General features: G+C 59.1%; 7 protein-coding genes across 7 annotated transcripts; 4 read left to right on the forward strand and 3 right to left on the reverse strand.

Annotated features, from left to right (window-relative positions):
• Positions 1–1,873: 1,873 nt before the first annotated feature.
• PLICBS_000543 (uncharacterized protein) lies at positions 1,874–2,350 on the forward strand (the record flags this gene model as incomplete). The annotated part of the gene is made up of 1 exon (XM_018318442.2): positions 1,874–2,350. One exon carries the CDS (start codon positions 1,874–1,876, stop codon positions 2,348–2,350), a length of 477 nt encoding a protein of 158 aa, XP_018183967.1.
• A 424-nt stretch (positions 2,351–2,774) lies between these two features.
• On the reverse strand, positions 2,775–4,583 carry PLICBS_000544 (uncharacterized protein; the record flags this gene model as incomplete). The annotated part of the gene is made up of 4 exons (XM_018318441.2): positions 2,775–3,097; positions 3,158–3,396; positions 3,461–4,303; positions 4,378–4,583. 4 exons carry the CDS (start codon positions 4,581–4,583, stop codon positions 2,775–2,777), a joined length of 1,611 nt encoding a protein of 536 aa, XP_018183966.2.
• A 969-nt stretch (positions 4,584–5,552) lies between these two features.
• Positions 5,553–7,067, reverse strand: PLICBS_000545 (uncharacterized protein; the record flags this gene model as incomplete). Its single annotated transcript, XM_018318440.2, has 1 exon — positions 5,553–7,067. The coding sequence occupies one exon, from the start codon at positions 7,065–7,067 to the stop codon at positions 5,553–5,555; it is 1,515 nt and encodes a 504-aa protein (XP_018183965.2).
• An 870-nt stretch (positions 7,068–7,937) lies between these two features.
• Positions 7,938–9,512, forward strand: PLICBS_000546 (uncharacterized protein; the record flags this gene model as incomplete). The annotated part of the gene is made up of 7 exons (XM_065599616.1): positions 7,938–8,072; positions 8,146–8,242; positions 8,301–8,391; positions 8,448–8,531; positions 8,585–8,814; positions 8,901–9,319; positions 9,381–9,512. 7 exons carry the CDS (start codon positions 7,938–7,940, stop codon positions 9,510–9,512), a joined length of 1,188 nt encoding a protein of 395 aa, XP_065455688.1.
• Positions 9,513–9,646: 134 nt separating this feature from the next.
• PLICBS_000547 (uncharacterized protein) lies at positions 9,647–11,113 on the reverse strand (the record flags this gene model as incomplete). The annotated part of the gene is made up of 3 exons (XM_065599617.1): positions 9,647–9,678; positions 9,749–10,964; positions 11,066–11,113. 3 exons carry the CDS (start codon positions 11,111–11,113, stop codon positions 9,647–9,649), a joined length of 1,296 nt encoding a protein of 431 aa, XP_065455689.1.
• Positions 11,114–21,086: 9,973 nt separating this feature from the next.
• Positions 21,087–22,914, forward strand: PLICBS_000548 (sphingolipid C9-methyltransferase 2; the record flags this gene model as incomplete). Its single annotated transcript, XM_018318436.1, has 4 exons — positions 21,087–21,203; positions 21,322–21,808; positions 21,877–22,628; positions 22,696–22,914. The coding sequence occupies 4 exons, from the start codon at positions 21,087–21,089 to the stop codon at positions 22,912–22,914; spliced, it is 1,575 nt and encodes a 524-aa protein (XP_018183961.1).
• A 788-nt stretch (positions 22,915–23,702) lies between these two features.
• PLICBS_000549 (uncharacterized protein) lies at positions 23,703–25,035 on the forward strand (the record flags this gene model as incomplete). Its single annotated transcript, XM_065599618.1, has 2 exons — positions 23,703–24,414; positions 24,587–25,035. The coding sequence occupies 2 exons, from the start codon at positions 23,703–23,705 to the stop codon at positions 25,033–25,035; spliced, it is 1,161 nt and encodes a 386-aa protein (XP_065455690.1).
• Between the last annotated feature and the right edge of the window lie 105 nt (positions 25,036–25,140).

Raw genomic sequence — 25,140 nt, forward strand, 5'->3', positions numbered from 1 at the left:
TCAGTGTGTGTTGCGTGCATGTGCATGTGTGTCGACACAGTACGACTCCGATCGTGTTCATTGCGTGCTTGAAACGCAACATCTTACTGAGTGCTTCGCGAAATGGATTGCCTTCCTCCTTCCTTTGGCTCGCACCTTCCTTATCTTCAACAGTGCTGCCTCGTCTTGTACTTGAGACGAATGACTAAGCCTGCTGAGGCAGTCACTAACCATGGAGCCGTCCCCCGGGCTAGGTCACAACTTGAAGCCATTCGCCCACTCCTCCTGTCTCCAGTCCGCACGCCTGCAATCACGAGTCGCAAAGGGGGCGCGTCCACGGCCAACAGGCACATTCCGATTCGAGGCCGGACTTCCGAACGAAACGCCTCAAATCTCGTATGCTGCCGCATCATCCGCGTGCGAGATGGAGCTCCCCGCACGAACGGCCCGTACGCGGCTCCCCGTTTGTGTGACCAACCCTGCCCGTCGTCCAGGATGATGAATCCTCGGGTGCACCGTCGGGACATGGCATGTTCCACCCGTCCTGCATCTCGGGGACATGTTTGGACTGCCTGTCTCGGTCGCGTGCCTTGGGGTGCGAAGCGCATGGGCCGCGCTGATCGATAATGCTGCGACTCCTCGCACGTCTCGCTCCCGGACAGCATCGCAGCCCAAGGGGACGTCGTCGCCATCCTTTCGCCGCACCACACTGGGCACTGACAGTAGTGCACAGAAAATACCAGCTATTATGCAGGATACAGCGCCATGTATCTGGCGACGCCCGCAACTCTATTCGCGGCCGCCTGGCCGACCCTTCATTATCCCACAGACTCGGTGGCGTGGTTTCACAGCCTTGCAAGCTGGCCCGGGCCCTCACATTGAGCGCCGGCTAATAACAGCAGCGTATTGGCAGGCGGGGATGTCTGTCATCGCACACGGTCCCGCGCTCGACTGGGCTCCATGGTCCGTCCAGGTGTGCCCAATGCGACAGCCTCGCGACCAACGGGCAATGTGAACAGACGATACGAGAATTTCATGGCAGCCTCGACGACTCCAGTTGAAGACGCGGCAGCACACCCCAAAAACGTGGCGAACCCAACCGCCATCGCTGCCGGCGTGGAGCCCAACCAGGTGGCGTCGCCAGCGAGTGGAGGACTGTGTGGCTGCTGTGTGGACGCAACAGTGGCATGGATGGATGGCGTGGATGGCCCGATGGAAAGAAAAAAACAGGCACAAGGGCCAAGGCGAGTCGGTCCCGAGCCCGTCCTGCAAGGTACGCCCAGTCAGAGGCGCATCTGACGATCCACCACGGCCTGCCGCCGTCGCCATGCCCAATCACGACATGCGCGGCCCTGGCATCTGGGCGCCAACGCACCATCTGTGTCCACCGTGTATCCACCATACCCGCGGGTCCATCGAGCTCACGGCCAACGGCGAGGCGACGCCAACGGACGGGAGGGGGGGGAGGGGGCGATGGGGGCCCTGGCAAGGCTTGCCCGGCCCAGGCACCGCACCGCACCGCGCAGACGAGATGTGAGGCCTTTTGCGATCCGACTCGGTCAGCCTGCCCCCACGACCGCTCTCGGCTGTCAGATTTTTCTGGCCCCGGCAGTCAGAAGGAATAACAGCGACTCACTTAAGTTCAGGTGGCCCGCCTGTCTCGCCTGCGCCTCGCCCTCCCGCTTGCACCATCGCAACCCACGCTCATTGATCCCGGCATCTGTCTTGACGACAAGAGTCTTCTTTCGTTCCCTTCTCACGCGCGTTGCAAGTCAACCCACGCTTTCATTCATTCAGCACCGACCCGACCTCGTCGCGCCGTCCATCCACCAACCCAAGACCACCGTCAGTCAGTCACTCAGTCAGTCACTCAGAAACACCACCAGTCGCAAACATGTACGCCGCCGGACTTGTCGCTCTCTTCGCCGCCGTCGTCGCGGCCCAGGAGCCTACGACCACCACCACCCAGACGTCCACCACGACGCGCACCATCACCATCACCTCGTGCAACCCGACCGTCACCAACTGCCCGGCCAAGTCTTCCTCGGCCCCGGTCACCACCTCCGAGGTCCCCACCACGTCGTCCGTCGTCGCCCCGACCTCCATCAACTCGACCTCGTCGGTCCCCGTCGTCTCCTCGTCGTCGGCCCCCTGGTCCGTCTCCAACGCGACCAGCACCGTCGGTCCTACCGGCACCGCCCCCGGCACCACCGTCGTCACGGTCCGTCCCTCGGGCTCGACCACGGTTCAGGTCGTTACCTCGTCCACCACTGGCCCCGCGACCGTGCCCACGGGCGCTGCCAGCGGTCTCCAGGCCCAGGGTCTCGTTGCCGCCGCGCTGGCCGCTGCCGTTGCCGCTGCCGCCTTCTAAGCTGCTCCGGCTCTCATTCACGGCCATGGCCGGCCTGGACCTGCCTTGAGCCGTGGCGAGATGGTCCTTCTCCGTCTCGCCTAAACTTTTCATTCTCAACCTAGATCAACTTATTCTCCGGGGAAGGACGATTGGTGCAATTTACCAGTGACGGCTCTGCTTCCTTGAAATGGGACAGACCGTCCTGGCTTTTTATTTATTTGGGAATTGCTAAATGTAGAGAGAATATCTCTATGTATGGAGTTGTTACATAGGCCAGCTACCAGCTCGTGCCACCCGACCTACATGATAGGTGCAATGACGTATATACCATGCCATAGGATGACCATAACGCACGTATATAAAACGTTCTAAAAAGTATGTATGTCTCTTGGCATCTTGTAACTGCATTTAGACACACTCGCAACATCGCCACTGTATCCCCTCAGCTTTCCAACATGGAAGCGTCGCTGCTGAACTCGGGATTCACCCATGTAGGCGTGCCCGACCTTTCTCTCAGCCAAGGGCCGAATCGATGCACCGCCGCCATAATCGGAATGCAAAAGAAGACAGTGATGATGGCATGGCCCGCGAACGTCCAGGTAAACCCGACATTCTCCACCCAAGGGACAATGAAGAAGGGGTCGATGAAAGCCGAGAGATTGAGCATCACCGCGTAAAACGTCATGGTCGACATGCTCTGCATCGGGTACGCGTCGAAGATGTATGAGCAGACTGCCGTGTTGCCCATCTGGATCCCGGCCCCGACTGTTTCGCCTGTCAGTGAACAGTGCCTTGAAGTGGCAGCGCGACACGGGTTTGACTTACACAGCGCGAGGGCTACTTGACCGACCATCCAGTGATAGCCTTGGTCGACGCTCACGCCCCAGACAATCATGCCCACGGCCGTCAGGACCGCAGCCGGGTAGGCGAACCAGAGGCGCATCTCTGGCGTCTTTGCGTGGTTGCCGCGCTTGGCGAGCTTGACGATGAGCCAGTCGCTCAGGGTGCCCGAGCAGAGGACCTCTGAGACGAGCGTGCCGACGATGAGCCCGATGTAAAGCAGCCTATCATCACGTTAGGATCTCTGGGACATGTAAGCAGCAGCAGCGAAAGGGTATGGACACGCACCCTTGGCTCTGAGGCGAGAATGTCGCGTAGGCTATGGGCAGGACGGTGACCACCGACAGCACCCACCAGTACCACCCGAAGCAGTATGTCATGACCGAGATGGGCACGACGGCGTACTTGAACGTCTTGATGAAGCGGATGATGGTGTCGTACGGCTTCGGGTGCATGATGCCCGGCAAGGGCTTGACGTTTGCAAACGAAAGGCCCTTGGTACGGGCGACGCCGACCTGCCTGCTCCCCGCCTGAATAGACGGCGTCTTTTCTTGATCACCCTCGACGGATGGGACATGACGCACCATCCTCGTCTGCGACAGCATCAAGTCGCGCGGATACAGCGTTTCCGGCAGAAACGCCACCTCCGCAAGCAAAATGACACCAAACAATATAGCCGACAGCCACTGTATCCACGCATCACCCGCCAAGCTCACGAACCCGCCCACGAGCGGCCCAAAGAGCAGGCCCAGGTCGATGGCGAGCACCCACAGGCCGACCTTTTGGCCGCGCTCGTGCTCGAAGAAGACGTCGTTGATGATGGCGAGCCCGACGTTGGAGGCCGGGCTGACGCCGAGGCCCTGGAAGAAGCGCGCGGCCATGTACGACGGGTAGTCGGGCGCGAGGGCGGCGCCGACGGTCGCGGCGAGGGCCATGACGGTGCCGAGCACGAAGATGGGCCGCCGCCCGATGATGTCGGCGGGGGAGGCGCAGAGCAGGGGCCCGAGGGATAGGCCGAGCGCGGGGATGGCGACGGTCCAGTTGACTTGTGCGAGGGAGGCGGCGTATTTGTCCTGCAGCAGGGGGAAGGAGGGGACGGTGGTGGTGGTGATGTACGTGAACATGAAGTACCTGCCGCGTTGCAGCGCCAAAAGTTAGGTTATGTTTCTTTTTTCTTCTTCCTGAGGCTGTGAGACACAACTTACAGAGCCATGATGATGCCTAGGATGGAGTGTTTCTGCACCCAAGACCAGTTGAGGGGATCGAGGGGGTCACTCGGGACGGGTTGCGGGAAGAGCTTGAAGCCATCTTTGCTGAGGACGACTTCGTGCGTCGTGTCGCCGATGTGGCTCTCCGTGCTGTCGCTGAGCTCAGGGCGGGACGCCCCTTGCTCCGTTGTCTTTTCGTTCATGGCGACGACGAACAATGGGCACTACTACGTACTGACAACCTGAACACTCAATGCCGCGGCGGCCTCTGGCGTCCAGCGGGTAGCCCTCATTATTATGGCCGGGCTCACGAAAGGCCATCATTGTATCACCAGCAGTCATACATAAATATTGAATATACCCAGTCGCACGGCAGCTCGACGTCATGGACATGATTGGTCTCCCTACGCGGTTAAGCTGCCAGCAAAGGCTGCATGGAACGAGGTCGCTTATCATGGCACATTGATTGAGCACTCGTATGTTCCCGGGCAAGGATATCTCTCACATGTTGTTGGCCAGGTGAGCCGTTGCGCGGGCGCGCTCTCTACTCGAGTCCCCTTATCATACACATCGAATGCCCCCTGGGCCCTAACCACAACGCACCCCGCGATGCCAAGCCGTGCTCTACCGAAGAGCAACTGTCCAGGGTGTGAGAAAGGAGAGAGGGGAATAGAACACGTTGATCCGGGCCCGAATCCGGATGGCCGGATACAGTGACGTTTCCGCCCTTATCTCGACCCCGGCTTGCCTGCTTGCTTGCTTGCTTGCCCGCCGGGCGCGGACCTGTCGTGGAGGGTGGAGGTGGTGGTGGTGCCGTTATCTATGTTGCCCGCAGCCACGCGAGGTGGGTGCGGGGATGGCGGTAGTCCGGGGCTGACTTCGATGGTGGACATCGACGCCGCCGCCACCGCCGCCATTTCCGTCGGAGAAAGTCGGTTTATTGTTTCGCTAATTGGGGCTCTATGTCTGCGTGTGTGTGTGTGCTGTTGTGTGGGCTGAGAGTTTGGGCGGAATGGCTTGTCGCAGGTTGGTGCCCCCTAGTTGATGCCCGCCAACACGACTTACACGGCTGGAATCTTGGTTCGGGAGTTCAACCTGCACAGCGAAATGACTGCCGACTTCATCTCTGTTCCTAAGATGCTAGTTGGCTTCTATGTATGGTCTTCAGAGCTCTAGTAATGGTAATCCCCAGCCACATAGTCGCCGCCGACTTCATCCTCTCTTAGTCTCTCCGCCGCCTTGCGGACCTCGGAGTCCCAGTCACTCAAGCCGACTATGATCCATTCCAACGCTCCAACAAGAGACAAAGCGACGCACTGCCCCATCCACAGCCCAGCCAGACCCCATCCATGGAAGGCCAGGTATAACCCTCCCGGAAGCGCAGCCCCGTAGTAGCTGACGCAGTTCACCAGAGCGCCAACCCACTGCCGTCCCATGCCTCGCAGCGCGCCGCCGCAACTGCCGTTCAGCCCGTCGGCAATCTGAAAGAGCGCAACGTAGGGGATGACGTCGGCGACGAGTGCGATAACGCGCTTGTCGTCGTTGAACAGGCCGCCAATGACATTGCGCGTGGAGAGTAAGACGGTGAGGATTAGGGTCCCCAGTAAGATGGACAATATCGCGGCGCAGTGCGCGGAGCGCCGGGCGCCGCGCTGGTCCTTTGCCCCGAGGAGGTTGCCAAGGCGGGCGGACTCTGCCACGCCGAGTCCAAAGGGGATGGTGTTGATGATTTGGTCGGCGGTCATGATGACGGACTGGGCAGCGAGAGGGATGGTCCCCAGTCGTCCGGCCGCGAGGGCGACAATCTCAAATGCCCACCATTCCGTGCCGACGTGGATGACGCCCAAGAAGGCGAGCTTGGCAAATGGTAAGCAGTTGGAGAGAGCCTGCCTCGGCTTGAAGCCGCCCCAGCACTCTTTTCCCTGGACAAAGGCAGAGTAGGCGACCAAGAGCAGGAAGGAGAGCCAGTACGATATTCCGGTCGCCACCGGAGCTCCATATAGTCCAAAATCCAGTGTGTAGATGAAGACATAGTTTAGCACCGCGTTCAGCGGTGAGGTGATCATCAGCGCGTAGGTCCCCGGCCGGTAGATGCCCTGCGCCTGGAGAAACTTCTTCATGCATTCGAACCAGACGTACCCCAGGCCACCCGGGATCAGCAGCTGCAGAAACCTCGCGCTGTGGCCGCATATCGCCTCCGGCTGTCCCAGGGCCCGAAACAGATGCTCTGAGAAGGCCCAGATAACGGCAACCACGAGATAGAATGCCGTCAGCACAAAGAGACCTCGTTGCAGGAGGACGCCCAAGTTGCTCTTGTCTTTGGAGCTCGTGAAGCTGCTGGACGCGAGAGTGTCAAGGGCGCTCGTCCCGCCGAGGGCAATAAGCCACGCCGTCGCCATGGCGAACATGTACGAAAATGCGGCGACGGCGAGGGCTTCGGACGAGAGGCGGCCGGCGACGAGGACGGAGACGGTCTGCAGGCTGTTTTGCAGCACGTAGGCCAGGATGATCGGTATGGAAGCCTTTGTCAGGAACCATGATTCCTTCAGCCACGCGGTGTACTCTGATCGTGACTTGGAGCCGCTGGATGACAGACGACGTAGCAGCGGCGACGATTCATCCGCAAGAAGATGGTCCTCTTCGTCGATTCGAGGCGTTGGGAACTTGGACACCGAGATGCTTGCCATGTTGCCTCTCTGCGGTGATCGGTTTCGAGGCGGCAACTTGGAAGAGCAAATGGAAATGGTACTGAAGAGCTGAAAGGGCTGAGCACAGTCGGTTGCATCAAGAACCGATGGGCATGCTGGTCCGGCCAACAGAAAGGAAGAACGCAAGACATTTCATGATCAGCTTCAGAGGCACGTCAACCACCGTTGATCGCAACCACCCCTCATTCGGTTCACGAAAAAGACACGGCGAGTATTCTTGATTTCGCTATCATCTTCACAACCCACCTTGCGTTCGCTTATCGACGTTTCGCAAGCCCAGATCCGAGCTGCAGACACGATCGTAGGACGCCCACCACGAAACCAATATTTCGATAACACGCACGTTCAGCCGATTCGGAAAAGTAGGCGCCCCGACTTGCAGAATGTCTCGGCCTCGGCCATACGTAGCTATCGGACCATACAGATCCATCCATATGCTCATAGCAGGCAGACCCAGTGCCGACGTCGGGGGTCCCTCATGGTTGACAATCCGGGGCTTGCAGCCAACTAATCCCGAACCGGCAAAATAGCCACCCACAGCGATCTGATATCGGGGTCGCGGGCTGGGGGTAGTGCTGCTAACTGCATCTGGCAATATAGACGCCCGGCATCGAGACTGTCATCCGTATCGCTTCACGATCGGGAACATAATCGTGGGGTTTGAAATCCAATGAATCAATCATGTGAAGAGCCTTGCTTTTACTCGTTGTAATGGAAATTCACTACAGCATGTTATCTTCGAGGCTTTTCTGCAGTATAAGACCTGATTGATTGCAGCATATTGGGCAGCATGCACGCAAATCCCCCAGTCTGTAACTCCAGTCAAATATTTTGATATTCACAGACATCATGATCCCCGAGGTTCTCTTTGCGTTGGCTTGCGCGGGCACTGCGGTGGCTCACGCCGGACACGAGCAAAAGTCACTCTCAGGGCCTCACCAGAGCTTGTGGTACAACACACTGCCTGGAGACGGCGGCACGCAGGTGAGTTTTGCAGCTGCATAGACAGCATACTTCTCATCTGGAGACGGGATATCACTGACAGTCCCATGTCAAGGCCGACTCTGTATTTTCTGGCATCTCAACCTTTGGACGCCTGCCGTACCAGCCTTGTCTTCGCTCGCAGGATGTCAAATACGACATTGCCTTTCTCGGTACGAACTACTGTTCCTCGTTGTCCAATACGCTCATCTGATGCTCATCATCATACAGGTGCTCCGTTTGACACGGGCACTTCTTACCGCCCTGGCGCTAGGTTCGGACCTTCTGGCATCCGCCAAGGATCCCGCAGACTGAATCTCTAGTAAGTACAGGGCATCTCCGCCGGCGGGCGAACGCACGACTGACGACGACTCGCAGCGGAGGATACAACGTGCCCCTGAAGACCAACCCGTTCAACAGCTGGGCGACTGTTCTGGATTGTGGCGATATCCCAGTCACTTCGTAAGTTTGACCAAGTCGCATCAACAAAGGAGGATTGCCTGACACTTGCCAAGATATGACAACACCTTTGCCCTCCGTCAGATTGAGGAGGGACACTTCAACATCCTCACCCGCTCCCCCGTCACGGACGCGGACAAGAGGGGCCCCGCGATCAAGGGCAAGACTCTTCCTCGCGTCATCACCCTCGGCGGAGACCACACCATCACCCTGCCGCTGCTCCGTTCCATCAACCGCGCATACGGCCCCGTGTCCGTGATTCACTTTGACAGCCACCTCGACACCTGTAAGCCCTCTCCCCAGATTTTCCCCTTTCTGAGTAATGCGACAGAAATGCAACAGAGCTGCAGTTGACCCATCTCATCTCCGCAGGGCGACCCAAGGTCTTTGGCGGCTCCCCCTCCGAGGTAGCCAGCATCAACCACGGCACCTACTTCTACCACGCCGCCATGGAGGGCCTGCTCGCCAACGACACCAACATCCACGCGGGCATCCGCACGACGCTCAGCGGGCCCAGCGACTACGACAACGACGGCTACTGCGGCTTCGAGATTGTCGAGGCGCGCGAGATCGACAAGATCGGCACCGACGGCATCATCAAGCGCATCGTCGAGCGCGTCGGCACCACCCGGCCCGTCTACCTCTCCATCGACATCGACACCCTGGATCCCGCGTTTGCGCCCGCTACGGGCACCCCGGAGACGGGCGGCTGGTCGACGCGCGAGCTGAGGACGATTCTGCGCGGGCTGGAGGAGCTGAACCTCATTGCGGCGGATATTGTCGAGGTTGCGGTACGTCCCCACTCCACTGGCTCATTTCGCCGTGTTCTTTCATACTAACTGGATGGTCCAGCCTGCGTATGACACCAACGCCGAGCACACCACCATGGCCGCCGCCGATGTATTGTACGAAGTCATGAGCATCATGGTCAAGAAGGGTCCTCTTAGCAAGATGATCACTGATCAGGAGAGCTCTGAGCTTTAAAAGTGACGGTCACTGGAGAATATCATGTCAAATTCATCAGGACAGACGCTACCTAACACGGTGTACGGATGGGAACCTGGCGCCTGCTGCTATGCATATCCGGATGATTTTATTGGGGCGTAATGTGAAAGCCACTAAAACAATATGATGTTATACTGTAGTGTATCTGAGTGCAAGAAGCGTGTCAGCTAGGAGCTCAAGACAGAATGCTTTGAAAAGGAGAAAGATTTGCTCACCGAGTAACTGGCTCGCGCACAAGTCACCATCCCCATCCCCCAAGGTCTCCCTAGCCTGCCATATATCTTCCAGCGCCTGGCGAATGATCCTCACGTGGAGCGACCCCAGACACGCCTCAAACTTGTCAATCTTGTCGAGAATAAAGCTCCTCTGGGCCGGCGCAAACGCCTCGCAGCCAAGGGTAAATAGCGGCATGGCCATGGCGACCCACGTGTGGCACGGCCGCCCCTGCGTCATCTCGCTCACCATATCCTCAATCTCCGCGATGGCGGCTTGGATGGGGGGCGACCCGGACGGCATGCGGTAGAGGCGCCGGTAGAGGTGCACGAGCGTCGCCTGCTGGAACGTCTTGTGGCAGAGGAGGAACTCGCGGCCGTGCTGGGTGGAGAGCGAGGTGCAGATGGAGATCTCTGGTGGCGTGCTGGCGTCGCGCCGGATCATGCCTGCTAGTTTCCCGAGGAGGATGTCGGATTGGGGGATCGAGCAGGAGGCGGACTCCGCGTCGCTGGTGCTCGAGATGGCGTTGATCTGCTGCAGTACGTGTAGTAGCTCTTCGCTGTAGCCGAGAAATCCATCGATGCTCTGGTGCGCTGCCGATGGTGTGTCCGTCTCGTGCGGAGGTGGGAGTGCTACAGCTCCTCCATGTCCTCCATCAAAACCCAGGTGATCAAGTGGCGGGACGTACGGCAACGTCTGCAGCGAGAGGTACAAGAGGTAGAGATGCCTCATCGACGTCCGGGACACGCCCGAGCCGGTGCCAAACTTCTGATACGTCCGGTTGCCGTCAATGAGCGCCTTGATGCCCTGTAAATGGATCCTCCAGGACGATCCCCCCTGGCCGCAGGCAAAGACATCAGCCAGGCACCAGATAAGACACGTCACCAGCAGCGTCTCGTTCGACTGCCGGCTATCCAAGGCCGACCGTAGCAACGCGAGCCCCGAGTGCTGCAAGTGTCCTAGCACCCGGGATATTTCAATTCCCTCAACCTCGGAGAGACCTCGCGAGAGAAAGCCGGCGGCGGAGAGCGCGAGGCACGCGGATAGCAGGTGCGGAGAGTCGAGCGCGACCGGGATCAGGCCGCGACAGAGGTCCTCGTGTATGGCGGGGTGGCAGGAGAGAGACGCGAGGATATCCTCAGTGAAGTAGCTAAGCAGCTTCTGGTATCGCGGTGGGAGGGGCACGCCGTTGGGTAGACTCTGCGGTAGGGAAAGGAACTGCTGTGATGAGGCATTCGCGGGTCCATCGTTTCCATGCTCAGGTCCTGCCACTTGTAAATTCGTCAGCGGAGACTCCAGTGGCAGAGTCGAGGACGGACAGAATCGTACCAGTTGCCTCCGTTGACGTCGTCGAGTGCGCTCGCCATTGCCCAATGCTCGAGCGCCTGGGCTTGGAGGCTCCCCAGACAAGTTTCAGTGTATACTTGCAAGGCCGACCAAAGGCACTGCATGGTCCGCAGTTGGGCTTCTGCTCGTCGCACTTTCGCCTTCTCCTTCTACACTCCTCGCATCCTTGGCGAGATCTTTCCCCGGGCATGGGCGGAGGCCATCCCAGCAGACGGTGCTAAAGGCCTAGATTGTAGAGGCGGCATGCACTGAGGCGGAGAAACAAAGGCTTCTTATAACGGTATGGTACCAAGGTTACAGCTTTTGTGTAAAGTGATCGAGGGAGGCAGGGTTCAAGGGGTTGACAGCCTCAGTCTCTGGGCATTTACACGCAGCAGTTCCAACCGTACAAGTACAGAGCTAGGAATAGGACACCAGCAATGAAAGCACCATGTCTGTGCTCCAATGGCGGGGTGAAGACGGCTATACACAGCCATTGGACTTATCTCCGTCATCGAGAGATAAGGGGGAGTGAGTGTCAAGATAAGAGATAAGGAGCTCGGCAAGTTGGCAATTATACCGCAACCGACAGCACTTTCGTTTGGGCAATGAAGCCGCTTGCCGACCATAAAGACTTGCGTTTCTGTCTTTATGTCCAATTGTTCAAGAAGCCGAGGCCGCCAAACACGTGTAGTTTCACCTGAGGCGCCGCGATGTTGCGGACGCCTTCATGTTTCGAGCGGGGCGCAACTTGCAAGGAGAAGAGCTGAACTCTTCAGCGCGTTGCGGGCGCTGCGGCCTTTCGGCTTTTCGAGGTTAACCATACCACTGAAGCGCGAGGCAAAAGGAAAACGCACCTGAGCTGACGTGTAAGTGGCTTTGAATGCCAAGAAGTTTACTCGCATTGCATTTACGAGAACAGGCGCGCGCAGGCAAGCAGGCAGTTGCGCGCGTGGGCTGAGACGGCGAATTCCTTCCTTTTCCGCCGCCGGACATGGACCTGCACTGTTAATCTCGGATGAATCAACATGGCCAACGACACGGCGCATCAAAGCAGGAAACTCGAAAGCGAGCGCACACAAAACTCCACGTTTGGAAGGTGTGCTCTGGGCAGCGACTGATTATGACGTTGTTGCGGCTCGGTGGTCCAGTGGCGAGGCGGATGAATGATGCCTGCTTGCTTTTGCTGGGGACCTTGTCTCACTCTCAATCGCCTTTCTTCAGCTGCCGTCGCGCGCGTTCGCCGTTGCGACTGGGTGTCGGGTGTTCCACGTATCCTGTCACGTGCCCGCTGCCATTTCTTCCCTCCGTGTCCTTGTCCGTCGTCATCGTCGTCTCGGCCGCCCCAATTCCTCGCTGATGCGGTCCTGCATGTCAGACTGAGTGCTCGACGTGCATATCTGTGTGCGTGCGTGTGTGTCTGATAGACGGGTGTCGGCCAGCCAAAGTGAGCCTGTGTTGCAAAGGAGGTGCTGCTGCATTTCCCATGTCGCCCGTGTGGTTGCTCAACGCGTCTCTCGCTCTCGCTTTCTTCCCCGTTCTAGATGCTGCAGCTGTGCTTGCTTCTGTCTGGTCCCGTCCGCGCCTTATTCGATGGGGCGAACGCATGGTATGCGCTCCCCGGTGCTCGGGATTCCTCCAGACACACCCACTACACCCACTCCAGTGGGTTGAGCCGATCACAGAGACAGGTCGCCAGCCTTGCCTCTCGCCCGCCCTGCCTTTGGAGGCGCCGACAAGTCGACGATTGGAGACGCGCCGTAGCGTCAGACGGCGGATCGGCAGCGCCCGGGTCCGACCAGCGGCCTCGCATCTCGATAGCGACGAAAATGCAGGGGCCCGGCGTTGATTCCGTCTGGCCAGAGGACCCCAAACGGCCTCGAGACACGAGACATGCGATCGGTTGTTTCCCCGCCCGCCAACCCGGCAGCAGTGCACAATGTTTCGTCCCATCAGCCAGGGTGTGCCAAGTAGGTGGTGGGCCACCAGTCCACGACAGTCTCGCAGGCCCAGCTCAGCAGGCCACCGAGGCGTGCAGTTCGTGACTGCGACGCTTGCCCGTGCCGTGTTTCTCTCTTCCTGGACGCCCCCTCTCAACTGCCGGCATCGCGGAACCGAGGTGGCTTGTGTCGTCTACAGCACCTCCGCTTCTCCCGAGTCCCGTGCATGACCATTGACGAGTCGACGACTCCAGCCCTGATGAGCGGAACCCACATGCCCGCTCGTCTGCTTGCAGCTTGCATCATCTGCGCCGAGGCCACAGCGAGATCCGCTCCACCTGCAATGATACTGTCAATGGACGGGGCCTGGAACGCCTTCATCCCAATTACAACGCCGCCCAAGACCAAGATATCCTCTGATATTCGGTTCTCGCCAAAGACTCCAGTCTTGCCCGTACGCAACCGTCTGCAATCAAGTCCAACAAAGTGCAAGGAGGAAGGATTTAGGTATAAAATATGGAGGCCGTCGTGTTCTCTAACTGAAGTCATTGCTCGCTTCGTGTATGAAAAAAAGCTTTGCAAGAAACAGGAACGCCAGTAATGTTTTGAGATGTATAATGTGATGTCGAGCCCCAGTGATGAAAGCAAATCCTGCGTTGACAACCCTTCCGTTGCTCTTCTCGTTGCTGGCTCCGCATGCTATCAAATGTGGTAATCAGATGCGCAAGTAAGTGCTCTGCCGGACTCGCGCCCTTGGGTTTTCGCCTTCTAGTCGGTGTAACGCAATGTTTGTTGCGTATGATTTTGCCAAATAAATCCTAGCCTTCGCCATGTAGACCCGTATGATGTACACCGTGTACCGCAGGCTCAGATCGCGTCGCAACGGGCGTTTTCATGGCCCTGCAGCCGATGTTGAATATCCCTTTCCGTCCAAACTTGGGGGGAATGTCGCAACAGGTACAGACAGCAGTAAAACGCCCCCTTGTGGGTTCCGGCTGGATTATAATGCTTCGGTTCGATGCCAAGTTGTGCATGACAAGTTGCACCGCCCTCGTCGATTCGTATCGACGCGCGGGCGCGATCAGTGACTCCCGATAGGTCAAGTTAACCCAAGCTGGGAGGGCCTACCGAGGTTGAGAGAGCCTGGCCTCTCGAGACCGAATGGTGAATATGAGGTGAGTAGCTAAGAGCATGGCTGCCCGCTGGCAGCAGCCACGGCACACGGTGTGCAAAGAGTCGAGTTAGAGTCGGCGAGATAAGGACACTGATGCGTGACAGCGTGGGCACATTTTTTGTTGGACAGGTATAGAAGACCAGACGGATCACTCTGTGTGGGTTGGCCGGGGAGAGCCCCATCGCAGAACGGCCTACTGTTGAGTACATCGCCATAGACAAGATCCGGAGACCCGGGGACAACGAGCGAGCGTGCTCTGTGCCTCTCTGTCGCCGCCCTCATGGCCGCCCTTTTATACGATGTGGTGTTGCCTCAAGGTGCCAAGCTATCGTCGGAGGGGGCGCAGTCTTCGCAGAGTGAATTGGTGCTGATTGACAAAGTCTAGTCGGTGCCGCAAGCGTTTAATCCTGAACGTCTCGTTCGACAGGATATCGCATCCAGAAGAAGGGCAGTGCCTCGGAGGTATATATACGTGGATACAAGGCCAAGACCCAGGACCCGGGACCCAGGCAGTTGCAGCTCGCGGCCCGGGGCCGTCCGCCTCCCTCCCGCCAGGCGATTGAAGTTAATCGACGCGGAGTGGTAGGGGATGAGCCGGGAATGGCGGGCGCATGTTTCGGAGTCGTCAGCTACCAACTGCCGCGAGAAGGGGGGGCAGCCATGTCGTAGGAAGAGGCGCAAACACAAGACAGAAGGAATCAAGGAAAGCAGAAAAAGGCAAGAGCAGCGACGAGCGAAGAAGAATGAGCTGCCCCATTCCAGCTTCCCAGGCCATCCATGATATGGGCCCTGGGGTATTCGGTCCACTGGCCGAGAAGGGAAGGGGACCACCGGGCTGAGTCTGCTTGATTGCTCGATTGCCCTGCTTGGACTTGCGGCTTGCTCGTGGCGGATCCCCTTGGGGTATCCGTGGTCTGGTGCTCTGGTGCGCGGTGCATGGTGTGCGGGACTTGGGTGCATATGTCGTGGTTGGTGGGTGTGTAGGGCGTGTGCCGGCGAGACAGGCGTGCACAGAGCCGCCGCATCGCAAAGCCACGGCATCGGCCCGCGAGAATGGGGAGCGAAGAAACAATTGTTCTCCGTGACCCGGAGCCCACACACTCCTTGTGAGACCAGAACCAGGGCAAGCTCCGTGCCATTGAGTCGGCGTGGGTTGGTGGCCAACAACGCAACATCCTTGGACTAGCCAGCCCTGCCCGGTCCCGACAAAGCCCTGCAGGTTGTGCGGAGTGTAAGCCAAGGCCGCCATCCCACCCCGGCGGGCGAGAGAGAAGGATTGACGCCGTTTGTCCCGACATGGCGCGTACCCGCGGCGCGGGTCAAACCTTGTCTCACGCTACCCTTCTAGAAGCTGGCCAGGCCAGCTGAAAAGCGACAACGGCCGCCGCTGGAGCGAGAGACCCTTTTAGCCGGCCGAGGTCGAAGTGTTGCTTCTGTTGGACCCGAAGGATTCTCCATGTCTTCGGCTGTGCCTGCTTGTTGCCCGACAGAGACAAGGATCCAAGGCGCACGCTGGCTTGCCTCGGCCTGGCCTGCTTGGGCTATTAACTCGCGGTCCCACTGCCTCGTCAATAGGAACACCGTGGCGGTTGTCCAGAGGGGGGTCAGGTAACCACCCCCGGCGATGTGTGTTGCAACGTAGGTCGGTGCTGTCGTCGCCCCGCCTGCCCGGTCCGCCAGCCGCGACCCCAAATGCCTCGTACTCCCGGTCTACCGCCTATTTCTCTGCAACTCCACGTGGTCTCGATCCCAGGGAGCGAAGGGAGATCCTGGGCATGGGCGATGCCGGTTAAAGAAATCCCCGTCGGCAAATGGCTGACGCCCCGTTCTGCTAGTAGCCGTTGCCATCCAGCCCGCCGGTCTCTCTCATCAAGGTTCTTCTGACCACTTGGCATGCGTCGCAAACAAGATATCTCAGCAGATGCTGCACCATACCTTGTGGGCCACATGTTTGCCAGCTCGGAGGGACAGCGTTGTAAGTAGTGTACGTTCAGTGTTCGCAAAATTCTTCAATGCCTCGTGCACCCGAGGAGGATGCCCACGTGTGTGCACAGTCCTTCTCTCCTTCAAGGCTACCCAAGCGACCTGTGCTGTGCTTGCTGTAGGGTTGCGTTTCTGCTGCGCGCGGTGACACCAACGTTCACATAGCCCAAGCCGCCCTTGTCTCCGGGTGACCGAAAACTGACAGATGACGGTTTCAACCAGCGGCTTGTAGAATGATTGGATCGGCCATACCCAGGCAGGGGCGAGGTGGGCACGACGGCGCATTGTCCTACGTACCACCATCAAGGATGGCCGTGGGCTTTTTCCATGGCGCGAGGTTGGACTTTTCACGTCAGCTTTGACGGGCCGACAAAATCGATATACATGCATGGCAATGGAGCATGTCCCTGAAACTGCGACGTGTCCGAGTTGATGCAACGCGCGCCCGCACCAGTTGACGCGTGCAACAGCAGATCGGTTCGTTGGCGCCTCATTGAGCTGCGGCGTATCGCACGCAACAACGGCGAAGAGGCTTAGCGGCGTCAGCGTCTCCCCGCTCCTGCTCGCTCGAGGCCGATCTGGGTCCCAGAGGCACACATTGTTCGATTGTGTGCTTGTCAGACTGTTTCCGATCTGGCGAAACTCATGGGCGGCGATTGCGCCTCCACAACCGGAGTAGTTTCCCCATTGCCACCCTCGATCCCGCAGTCCAATCGCCAGATTGCCACGCGGGTGTCTTCAGCCGTGCCCTGACCTGCCGGGATCGCGTCCAGTGACTAGGCCTTCACGTGCGGCTGATGCGCGGAGATCCGCTTGTCATGCATGTCTCGCTCTGGGTGGGTGTCGTGGTCTCGCTTCAACGTTGGTGCACCAAATGCGACGGCTGGATCGAACCCAGAAGAGGCGACAAGGTGGCAGGGGAGACGCGAAACTTGCGAAGTACGTTATAACCCGGCTGGCCGGCAGCGAAACAGCTGTCGGTCGCTTCGGCCATTGCCATTATGGAGAGACATCAGCGCTTGCGCAGACCCGAAGAGGCGACTCGCCTGCGGAGTCCCCCACGGGTGCCCATGCCCTGGTTTGTTAGTGAGGTGGTACTGGGCGCAATAACAGTGGCAGCTATACATGAACGCAAGACAGCGTGACCATTTCGATGACACCTTGCTGATTGCAAGGCAAAACACCATGGACGCCACTTTGCTCGTCAGTTGGGCCTCTGCTGAGGATTATCCAGAGGCTTTCGCTAGACGGGACCCGGTGGTACTCACGCGGGCAGACCTATCCAATCATGGAAAATTGCCCGATATGCAAGGCTCCAATGGCTCGGAGCGTCGTCTCGAGGCCGATACACTCGTCGTGTGGTGCGCTAGCCAGATGCCACTCCGCTGGGCTGGGATAGTTGTCAGAAGTGGCCCCATTTGATCGGCAGGCCCGGCACGTTGGAGACACTAGGCGAAGCTGAAGCGACAGCCGGTGCCAGCCTGTCAACCGCCTCTGAGATGGTTGCCCATCGAAATCCGAGGTCGATGCAATCAGATTTCGCTTGGCTCCGCTCCAATTGGCCAGCTCTGTGCGTCGACAGTCCATGCGTAGCGTTTCAGGATCAAGGGCCGTTGCATTCAATATCGCCTCTCGTCGTTGAATCAATTCTGGCTCGAATTGGCGGGTGTTGGCCAACAGACCCCTCGGGGGTCCTATTGTTGCCGACGGAGGGATGCAAGAAGCGCGCCAGTCCCCAACATCGACAGGGGAGGGGTGATCGCGGGCGGCAAACCCAATCAAATACCATGAGTGACTGCTAGTATTGGATTCGTTCGAAGCCTAGCGAGTACTTGCAAATGGGAAACGGCTGCAATGTTGCATTGTCCGTCGTTGGTTTGTAACCCCGCCGCCGCCAACACGGAGACCGCCAGGTTCCTATTGTGGTGATTGGATTCCCGGTTTCGTTCTGCGGGCAGCGAACTGCTTTAGGCCCAATCCTCTCGCTGCATCCTCATGTTGGGCTCACCGACATCGACGTGGCGAAGCAACGGCCTACGTTATTGAGTTGAATGAAGAGTGAAAGCGATCTCGGATATCGGACCGAGGAGTGACACTGCGATTCGAGGTTTCGGCGTGGAGTTGTCGTGCCAGGCTATAGTATCTGGCGGGGGCAATGCCTGTGGCGTATACAAGACGCGTATTTATCCAGAAGCCAAGTTCCGCGACGTCGTTTTCGAAAGTCTTGTAGTGGATGGCTATACGACGCGCTTCCGGGCGTACGTGACAAGCAGGAGAGCAAGTGCGACACAGAAAGGACCTAAGCCAGTGATTTGCAACGTCAAGGACGGCCGTCTCCATGGGCCTTGGCGTAGCAGGTGTCCTGTCGGGTAGGAACAGAAGCAGCTTGGGTGCGGCTACTATGACGGGCAGGGTGGCGACGATGGGTATGATTGTTGGGCCAGGCGACGAGGAGGCTGGTGGTTGCTGAGCGCTGTCTGCGGCCGGGTAGGGAGTTCTGGAAAGGTGGCGGGTGAAGTCGCCCAAATTAACATCTCATGCAGCGAGATTTCAGACGTCGCACAAAACGGACCATTGCGACTTCTGAAAGACCGGGGGCTGGCCGCCGGCGAAAACCCCGGACGGATAGAGCGGGACGTGATGATGTAGGGGAGGATATGAAATTACGAAGTAGCAGTCGTGATTTCTTTGGGGGAGGCGGTGGTGAAGGGCCAGGGCTTGCTCGTGATCTGCGAAGCCGTGAGGTTCGCTCCTTCCTTCGGTCCAGAATTCCAACACAAGTAGGTTTCGCGAGGTAGGCGCGGAGGCCGGCCTGTAAATGAACCTCAAGAAACTGTGCCCTTCAAGCTCCATGAATATCGTCATGCTGGTGCAAGTCTTGTTTAATGGGTTCTGTTGAGAATGCAAGGGGCAAAATTCAGTTTACGGTCAGGGCGTGAGATGTCATGCATCGCATGGGCGTCATGGACAACCTAGTTCCGGGCAGGCGAGCACTATAGCTGCTGAGACAGCCTTTTCAGAAGCGAATGAACCATGGCGACTACAGGAATTCAAGGTGAGGCGGGCTGGGCGTCCAGAGGACTCCCAAGGCTGGACGATCGACGAAGGCCACATAGCTATCCATATTGCTCGCACTGCGGACATAGTAGGGGCAAAGCAGACAAGCGGAACCTCAGGGACAGGCATGAAATTATTTCACTTGCACAAGGGCTTGCAAACGTTCCCCCAAAGTATGAATACCAAATGGAACGCGGGCCAGGTCCACATCTGGGGCTCGCGCACCGACCATCAGCAGACCTGAGCGCGCAGCTTGGCTTTTCTTCAGGCTGCTGGTCCCCGCGATGCCACCGTCTCCCCTCGCTCACGCCTCTTGCACAAACGAAACCAGAGGCCAGGACTACGACTCTGCGCTCACAAACACCAGCATCTCGATGACAGTCGTATTGATGGAGCATTCGGCCCTGTCATGAGAGCATGTTTCGGCTAATTGATGCCCACAGCTCCACGAACTCTTGGGCTAGGCCCCACCTCCTGGCCGGCCAAATGTCCCTCCCAGAGTCCTTTACATTTTGATGCCGTGCATGGCAGGGGGCAGAGACCAGAAGCTAGAAACCGTTGAGTGGATGCCCAGATCACGACCCACCGCCCAGGAACAGGCGGCTCAGAAGCTTGGCCCGCGCTAATGAGCATCTGGGCGATCCCAACCCCGGTGCGCGCTAGGCTGAGGCACCTTATTTCGGGGCATGGAATCAAGACGGCCAACAGTGCGTGCTGTGCGATGCGAAGCAGTGTACTTGTGCCCCCAAGAACGGACGGATGATGCACGTTTGTCGCTACGATGCTGCAGGCCATGAGCCCGGCGTCGTTTGGCAAGTGGCGCGCTAGAGACCTGACGGCCAGGCTGTCGTGCAGAAGCAGGGGCCTGGCCTCTGGGATGCTGCCGCATGGATGTGCGCCACACGCACACTATATTTGTCGTGCTGGTGTGAGGCTGCGTTAGGGCCTGCCAGAAGCAGAATGCCATGTGCAGTCTCCCCTGATGCTGCTAGTCCATCAGCACCTACCTTAACTACCAGTACCTTAGGAGCTCACCTGCGCTTCGTTCCTCGCAGGTGGATGTCGCCTCGCAGTCGGGGCCACACTGAATGGTCATATCGCCCCTATCGTGGAAATACAACCAGCTGCGAAGTACGAATGCCTGAGGCAATCGGGTCGAGCCCGCCCTGTGATACGATCTCGACGTTGCTCAGCCGACACCAACGGATGGCACCATTGAAGGCATGATTGCAGTGTCGTGGCACGACTCCGTACTGCCGTGTCTTGTCATGCGAAGCGGGGGCCGGCTATGCTGGCATCGCGGGTGGAGAGCCGAGCCCTGTGCCTGCCAGCATAGGTGGTGCAGCTCTCCGCACATCGCCTGGCACCCGCTATCAGGCCCCCAAACCCCGACGGGAGGGATTTCCAGGGCTCCATCCACTAACAACCATACCTAGCACTGCCGTCGCCGGCATGCAGCATGCCCCTGGCGGGCAGATGGGAAGCTTCCGCACAGGCCCCGTGCAACAGGCCGCGATGATACAGGTCACCTCCCGCCAGAATTGCAGAAGCAAATTGTCCGACTGCAGCACACAGTAACGCAAGCTTCTGGATGCCCGAGCTTCCATTGGCGTGGGACCCTCCGTTTTGTGGCGGCCCACCACCACGGCGAAGCTCAACGCTCTCCGCACGTGGTGGTCGGTCCAGGTCCCCTGTTCTCGGGCTCGCTCCCCTTTTCCCTGCCGTGCCTTTCTCTCCTAGCCCCTCTCCTCCCCTTCCACCTCCACCAGGACCTCGTGTGCTGCCACCTTGTCTGCCCTTACATTAGTAGACGACGTTTGGGGGCCGTTCGCAACGAACGCCCATCCATCGCCCGGCACCATGTCCAAGTCGACGAGCCTCAACGGCAGCGACAGCGAGTTCGAATTCGTCGAGACGCCCAAGGCCACGCCCCCCTCCTTTGACAAGGAAGAGGACTGCGGCGTCCGCACGACAAAGGTATGCCTGCTCATTGGGCTCGCCCAGTCTCCAATTGTGCTTGGCTACGCCAGCGGTAGCGCTGCAGCGTCCATCTCCAGCAGCATTCGGCGCATGCTAACGGCCCCTCCTGCTGCAGTCTCCGTCCATCAAGAATGCGCCCCTGCCCGCCGACGGCCCGGGCTCCGACAGCTTCAACAACACGGCCCTCTTCTCCCTCCTCATCGGTGCTCCCCTTTATGTGACATGGAAGCTCGGCGGCGGCTGCAAGACCTTCATCTTCTTCGCCCTGATCCTCGACGTCCCTCTTCTTGCTGGGTACTGGCTCGTCATCTCGTCCATCAGTCCCCGTCGCAATGAAAAGGCCAAGCTGCCGGGGCGCCCCGTCGAGTTCTACCTCGATTTCAAGAAGGAGGCCGACCGTGCCAAGTACCGTGGCTTCCACAAGATTCCCATGGAGACCTTCCATGAGATGTACTTTGACGGCGACGTCGACTTCAAGGGCGACTGCCTCGAGGTCCTCGAGTACCGCCATGACTGGGCCAGCTTCCGGTTCACCATTGGCCTCATTCGCTTCTTCCTCCTGGGCATGATTCCCGAGCTGATCATGCACACTCGTTCTCAAGGTGAGCTATGGCTTCTGTTGCCCGCGCTAGTCGGTAATCGTCCCATGACTGACCCGTGACCCCTTTAGACGAAGAGCAGGTCCGTGACCACTACGACCGCGGCGACGACTTCTACGGCTGGTTCCTCGGCCCTCGCATGATTTACACTTCCGGCATCATTTCCGACACGGACAAGGAGGAGACTCTGGAGCAGCTCCAGGACAACAAGCTGGCCATTGTCTGCGAGAAGATTGGCCTCAAGGCCAACGAGAAGATGCTGGACATTGGCTGCGGCTGGGGCACCCTCGCCCGCTTTGCCAGCGAGAACTACGGCGCTCACGTCACGGGCGTCACCCTGGGCCGCAATCAGACTGCGTGGGGCAACAGCGCCATGCGCAAGGTTGGCATTCCCGAGGAGCAGAGCAAGATTCTGTGCATGGACTACCGCGACATCCCCGTCCCCGAGGGTGGCTACAACAAGATCACCTGCCTGGAGATGGCGGAGCATGTTGGTGTCCGCCACTTCTCGGGCTTCCTGACTCAGGTCTACAACATGCTCGACGACGACGGTGTCTTCTTCCTCCAGATTGCTGGCCTCCGCAAGCCCTGGCAGTACGAGGATCTCATCTGGGGTCTCTTCATGAACAAGTACATTTTCCCCGGTGCCGACGCCTCCACTCCTCTCGGTTGGGTTGTCGACAAGCTCGAGGGCTCCGGTTTCGAAATTAAGGGCATCGACACCATCGGCGTGCACTACTCGGCCACCCTCTGGAGATGGTACCGCAACTGGATGGCCAACCGCGACAAGGTCGAGGCCAAGTACGGCAAGCGCTGGTTCCGCGTAAGTTTCATGTCCCGGGCCGTACCGTGCATTCACTGGGGCTTGATGCTGACTTGAGCCACCATAGATCTGGGAGTACTTCCTTGCCTACTCGACCATCATCTCCCGCCAGGGCTCGGCCACATGCTTCCAGCTCACGCTGGTCAAGAACATCAACTCGACCCACCGCGTCGAGGGTATTGAGTCGCAATTCGCCTTGGCGGGAGGCCTCAAGAGCTTCAAGGGCGATCTGCAGGCCTGGGCCGCCAAGAACAATGTGATATCCTCGACCGAGTTCACGTCGTAAGCGGCGCTGTACCGGGAATTGCGTTGCTCGCTTTTCGACGTGGATGCAAGGACGTTCGAGGCCAGCGATTAGCACGGTTCGCCGCTCAAACTGTTGAGAATCATGTCCATTCTGGGATGGTCCGGTTTGACAGCCAGGGCGCAAGTGGGCAAGCGAGCGCGACATGGACAAGAACGTGACCTGAGTCTCGTGCCATTCCTGCCCATGAATGACACTGTGGGTGCTTAGACGGATGGGAAAAGTTGTCGGAACGGTATCAAAATGTCTCGCCTCGGTCGCGAGCTGGGTAATGTAGTACAAAAAGCGACGTTTGCCAATGCGACGCAAATTCTTGGCCGTCTTCACGAGGGACAATTAATCTTGGAGTAGTCGCAGCTAAAGATGGATTGTATTTTGCCATGATTCGTCTGTTGCGACTCGGCGTGAATGTATCGTGAAATGGCGTGGTGTTGAGATGCGGCGAAGCTCATCAGCAATTACGTAGAGCCCACGACCTCGGAGCTTGAGCAGTTCTCCACTTCTTCAACCGCCAACCGCCGACCTCCAGGGGTCCAACCTCACCAACACCGACACGGAACGGGCAAGTCACAAACAACCGCAAACCATCACCGGCTCAGGCTCGCAAACTCAACAGCCCCGCCATCATCATATCTCTCAAGGCCTCGCGCATTGGGGGGCCAGTCCGGCCGCAGCCTTTCCCTCCAGCGACCTGGTCAAGATCCCGGCCACATGCCACGAGCCTCGCCGAGGCGGCCAGCTCATCGCATCGCGCTTCGGGGGTTCTCAACATGGAACGGGGAGTGGTGAGCCCGGGGCTCGCCCTGCTCGGCACCGCGTGCCGTACGTGCCGCACCTTCAGGACCACGCGGCGCGTCGTCGCGACGTCGAGTCGCCGACACGGTAGCAGCACCGCCGCGGCCGAAGCACTCGCTGCTGGCGTGGACGGCCTCCCGCGCCGGCCCGCCAAGTTCATACCCGACTACCTCGTGCCCATGCCGTCGCACCTCCTCACCACGACGCTCTCCGATCTGCTCACACCGTCCTCAGCACCGCCGTCACCACCACCATCATCATCCTCCCCCATCATCCAGCACCCCCCTCCGCCCCTCCCCCAGGGCCACCACCTCGTCTACTTCCCCATCCAGACCCCTCCCTCGCGCCTCGCCGCCGACGGCGCGGACCCGGACCACGGCCCCGGCGGGCCCTTCGCGCGCCGCATGTGGGCCGGCGGCGAGGTGGTCTTTTCGCCGAGGTGGCGCGAGAGGCTGCTGCTGGACGGGCGGGCGTGGGCGTGCGAGGAGCGCGTCGAGCGCGTGGACGTCAAGGGCGTGGCGGGCGCGGAGAAGGTGTTTGTGGATGTGTGGCGGCGGTATGGGCTTGGTCATGAGGGAGGGGCTCGCGAGTGGGATATTGAGGAGCGGAGGACGTTGGTGTTTATGCGCAATGAGGAGGAGGGCGCGGGAACACAAGCAGCGGCGGCGCCGCGACGGCCGATCAAGTGTGCGTACTCACGTTCCCCTTCCTTATCCCCCCTTCTTCCATCCTCGCAACCTCTTACTTGTCCATCCAACCGCACGCCACGCGGTGATGCGAGGAGATGAGAAAAGAAACCGTGCAGGATGAGCAAGACACTGATACAACGCTCACCTGGTTCTAACATCTCCTCTCACAGTCCCCCATCCCGCGAGCTACTCCATCTCCCTCACCCCCACGCCCACGCACCTCTTCCACTTCTCCGCCCTGACGTTCAACGCGCACGCCATCCACCTCGACACGGGGTACGCGCGCGGCACGGACGGCCACCGCGGCCTGCTCGTCCACGGGCCCCTCACGCTCGCGCTCATGCTGCGCGCGCTGGCTGAGCAGAGCGCCAGCGACGGCAGCGGTGACAATAGCAGTCCGCTCAACAGCAGTGGTGGTAGTAGAAGCGGCGGCGGCAGTGCACCGGTCGGCAAGGTGCGGCGCATCGCGTACAGAAACTACGCGCCGCTGTACGTCGACGAGCGGATGACGGTGTGTGTGCGTCGGCCTGCCGATGCCGCTGGCAGTTGGGACGTGTGGGTGGAGGGGCCGGATGGGGGGCTGGCAGTCAAGGGGACGGCGGAGATGGAGAGGGAGTGACATGTCCTCATACACACAGACGGGGACGTATAGTAGGCACCTCGTACATTTTAGAAGTGCTCAATTAAAGCACAAGACGGATATCCAAGTCTATCAGAACATACA

This window comes from Purpureocillium lilacinum, assembly GCF_023168085.1.
Source record: "Purpureocillium lilacinum CBS 284.36 DNA, scaffold_1, whole genome shotgun sequence".
NCBI lineage: Eukaryota > Fungi > Ascomycota > Sordariomycetes > Hypocreales > Ophiocordycipitaceae > Purpureocillium > Purpureocillium lilacinum.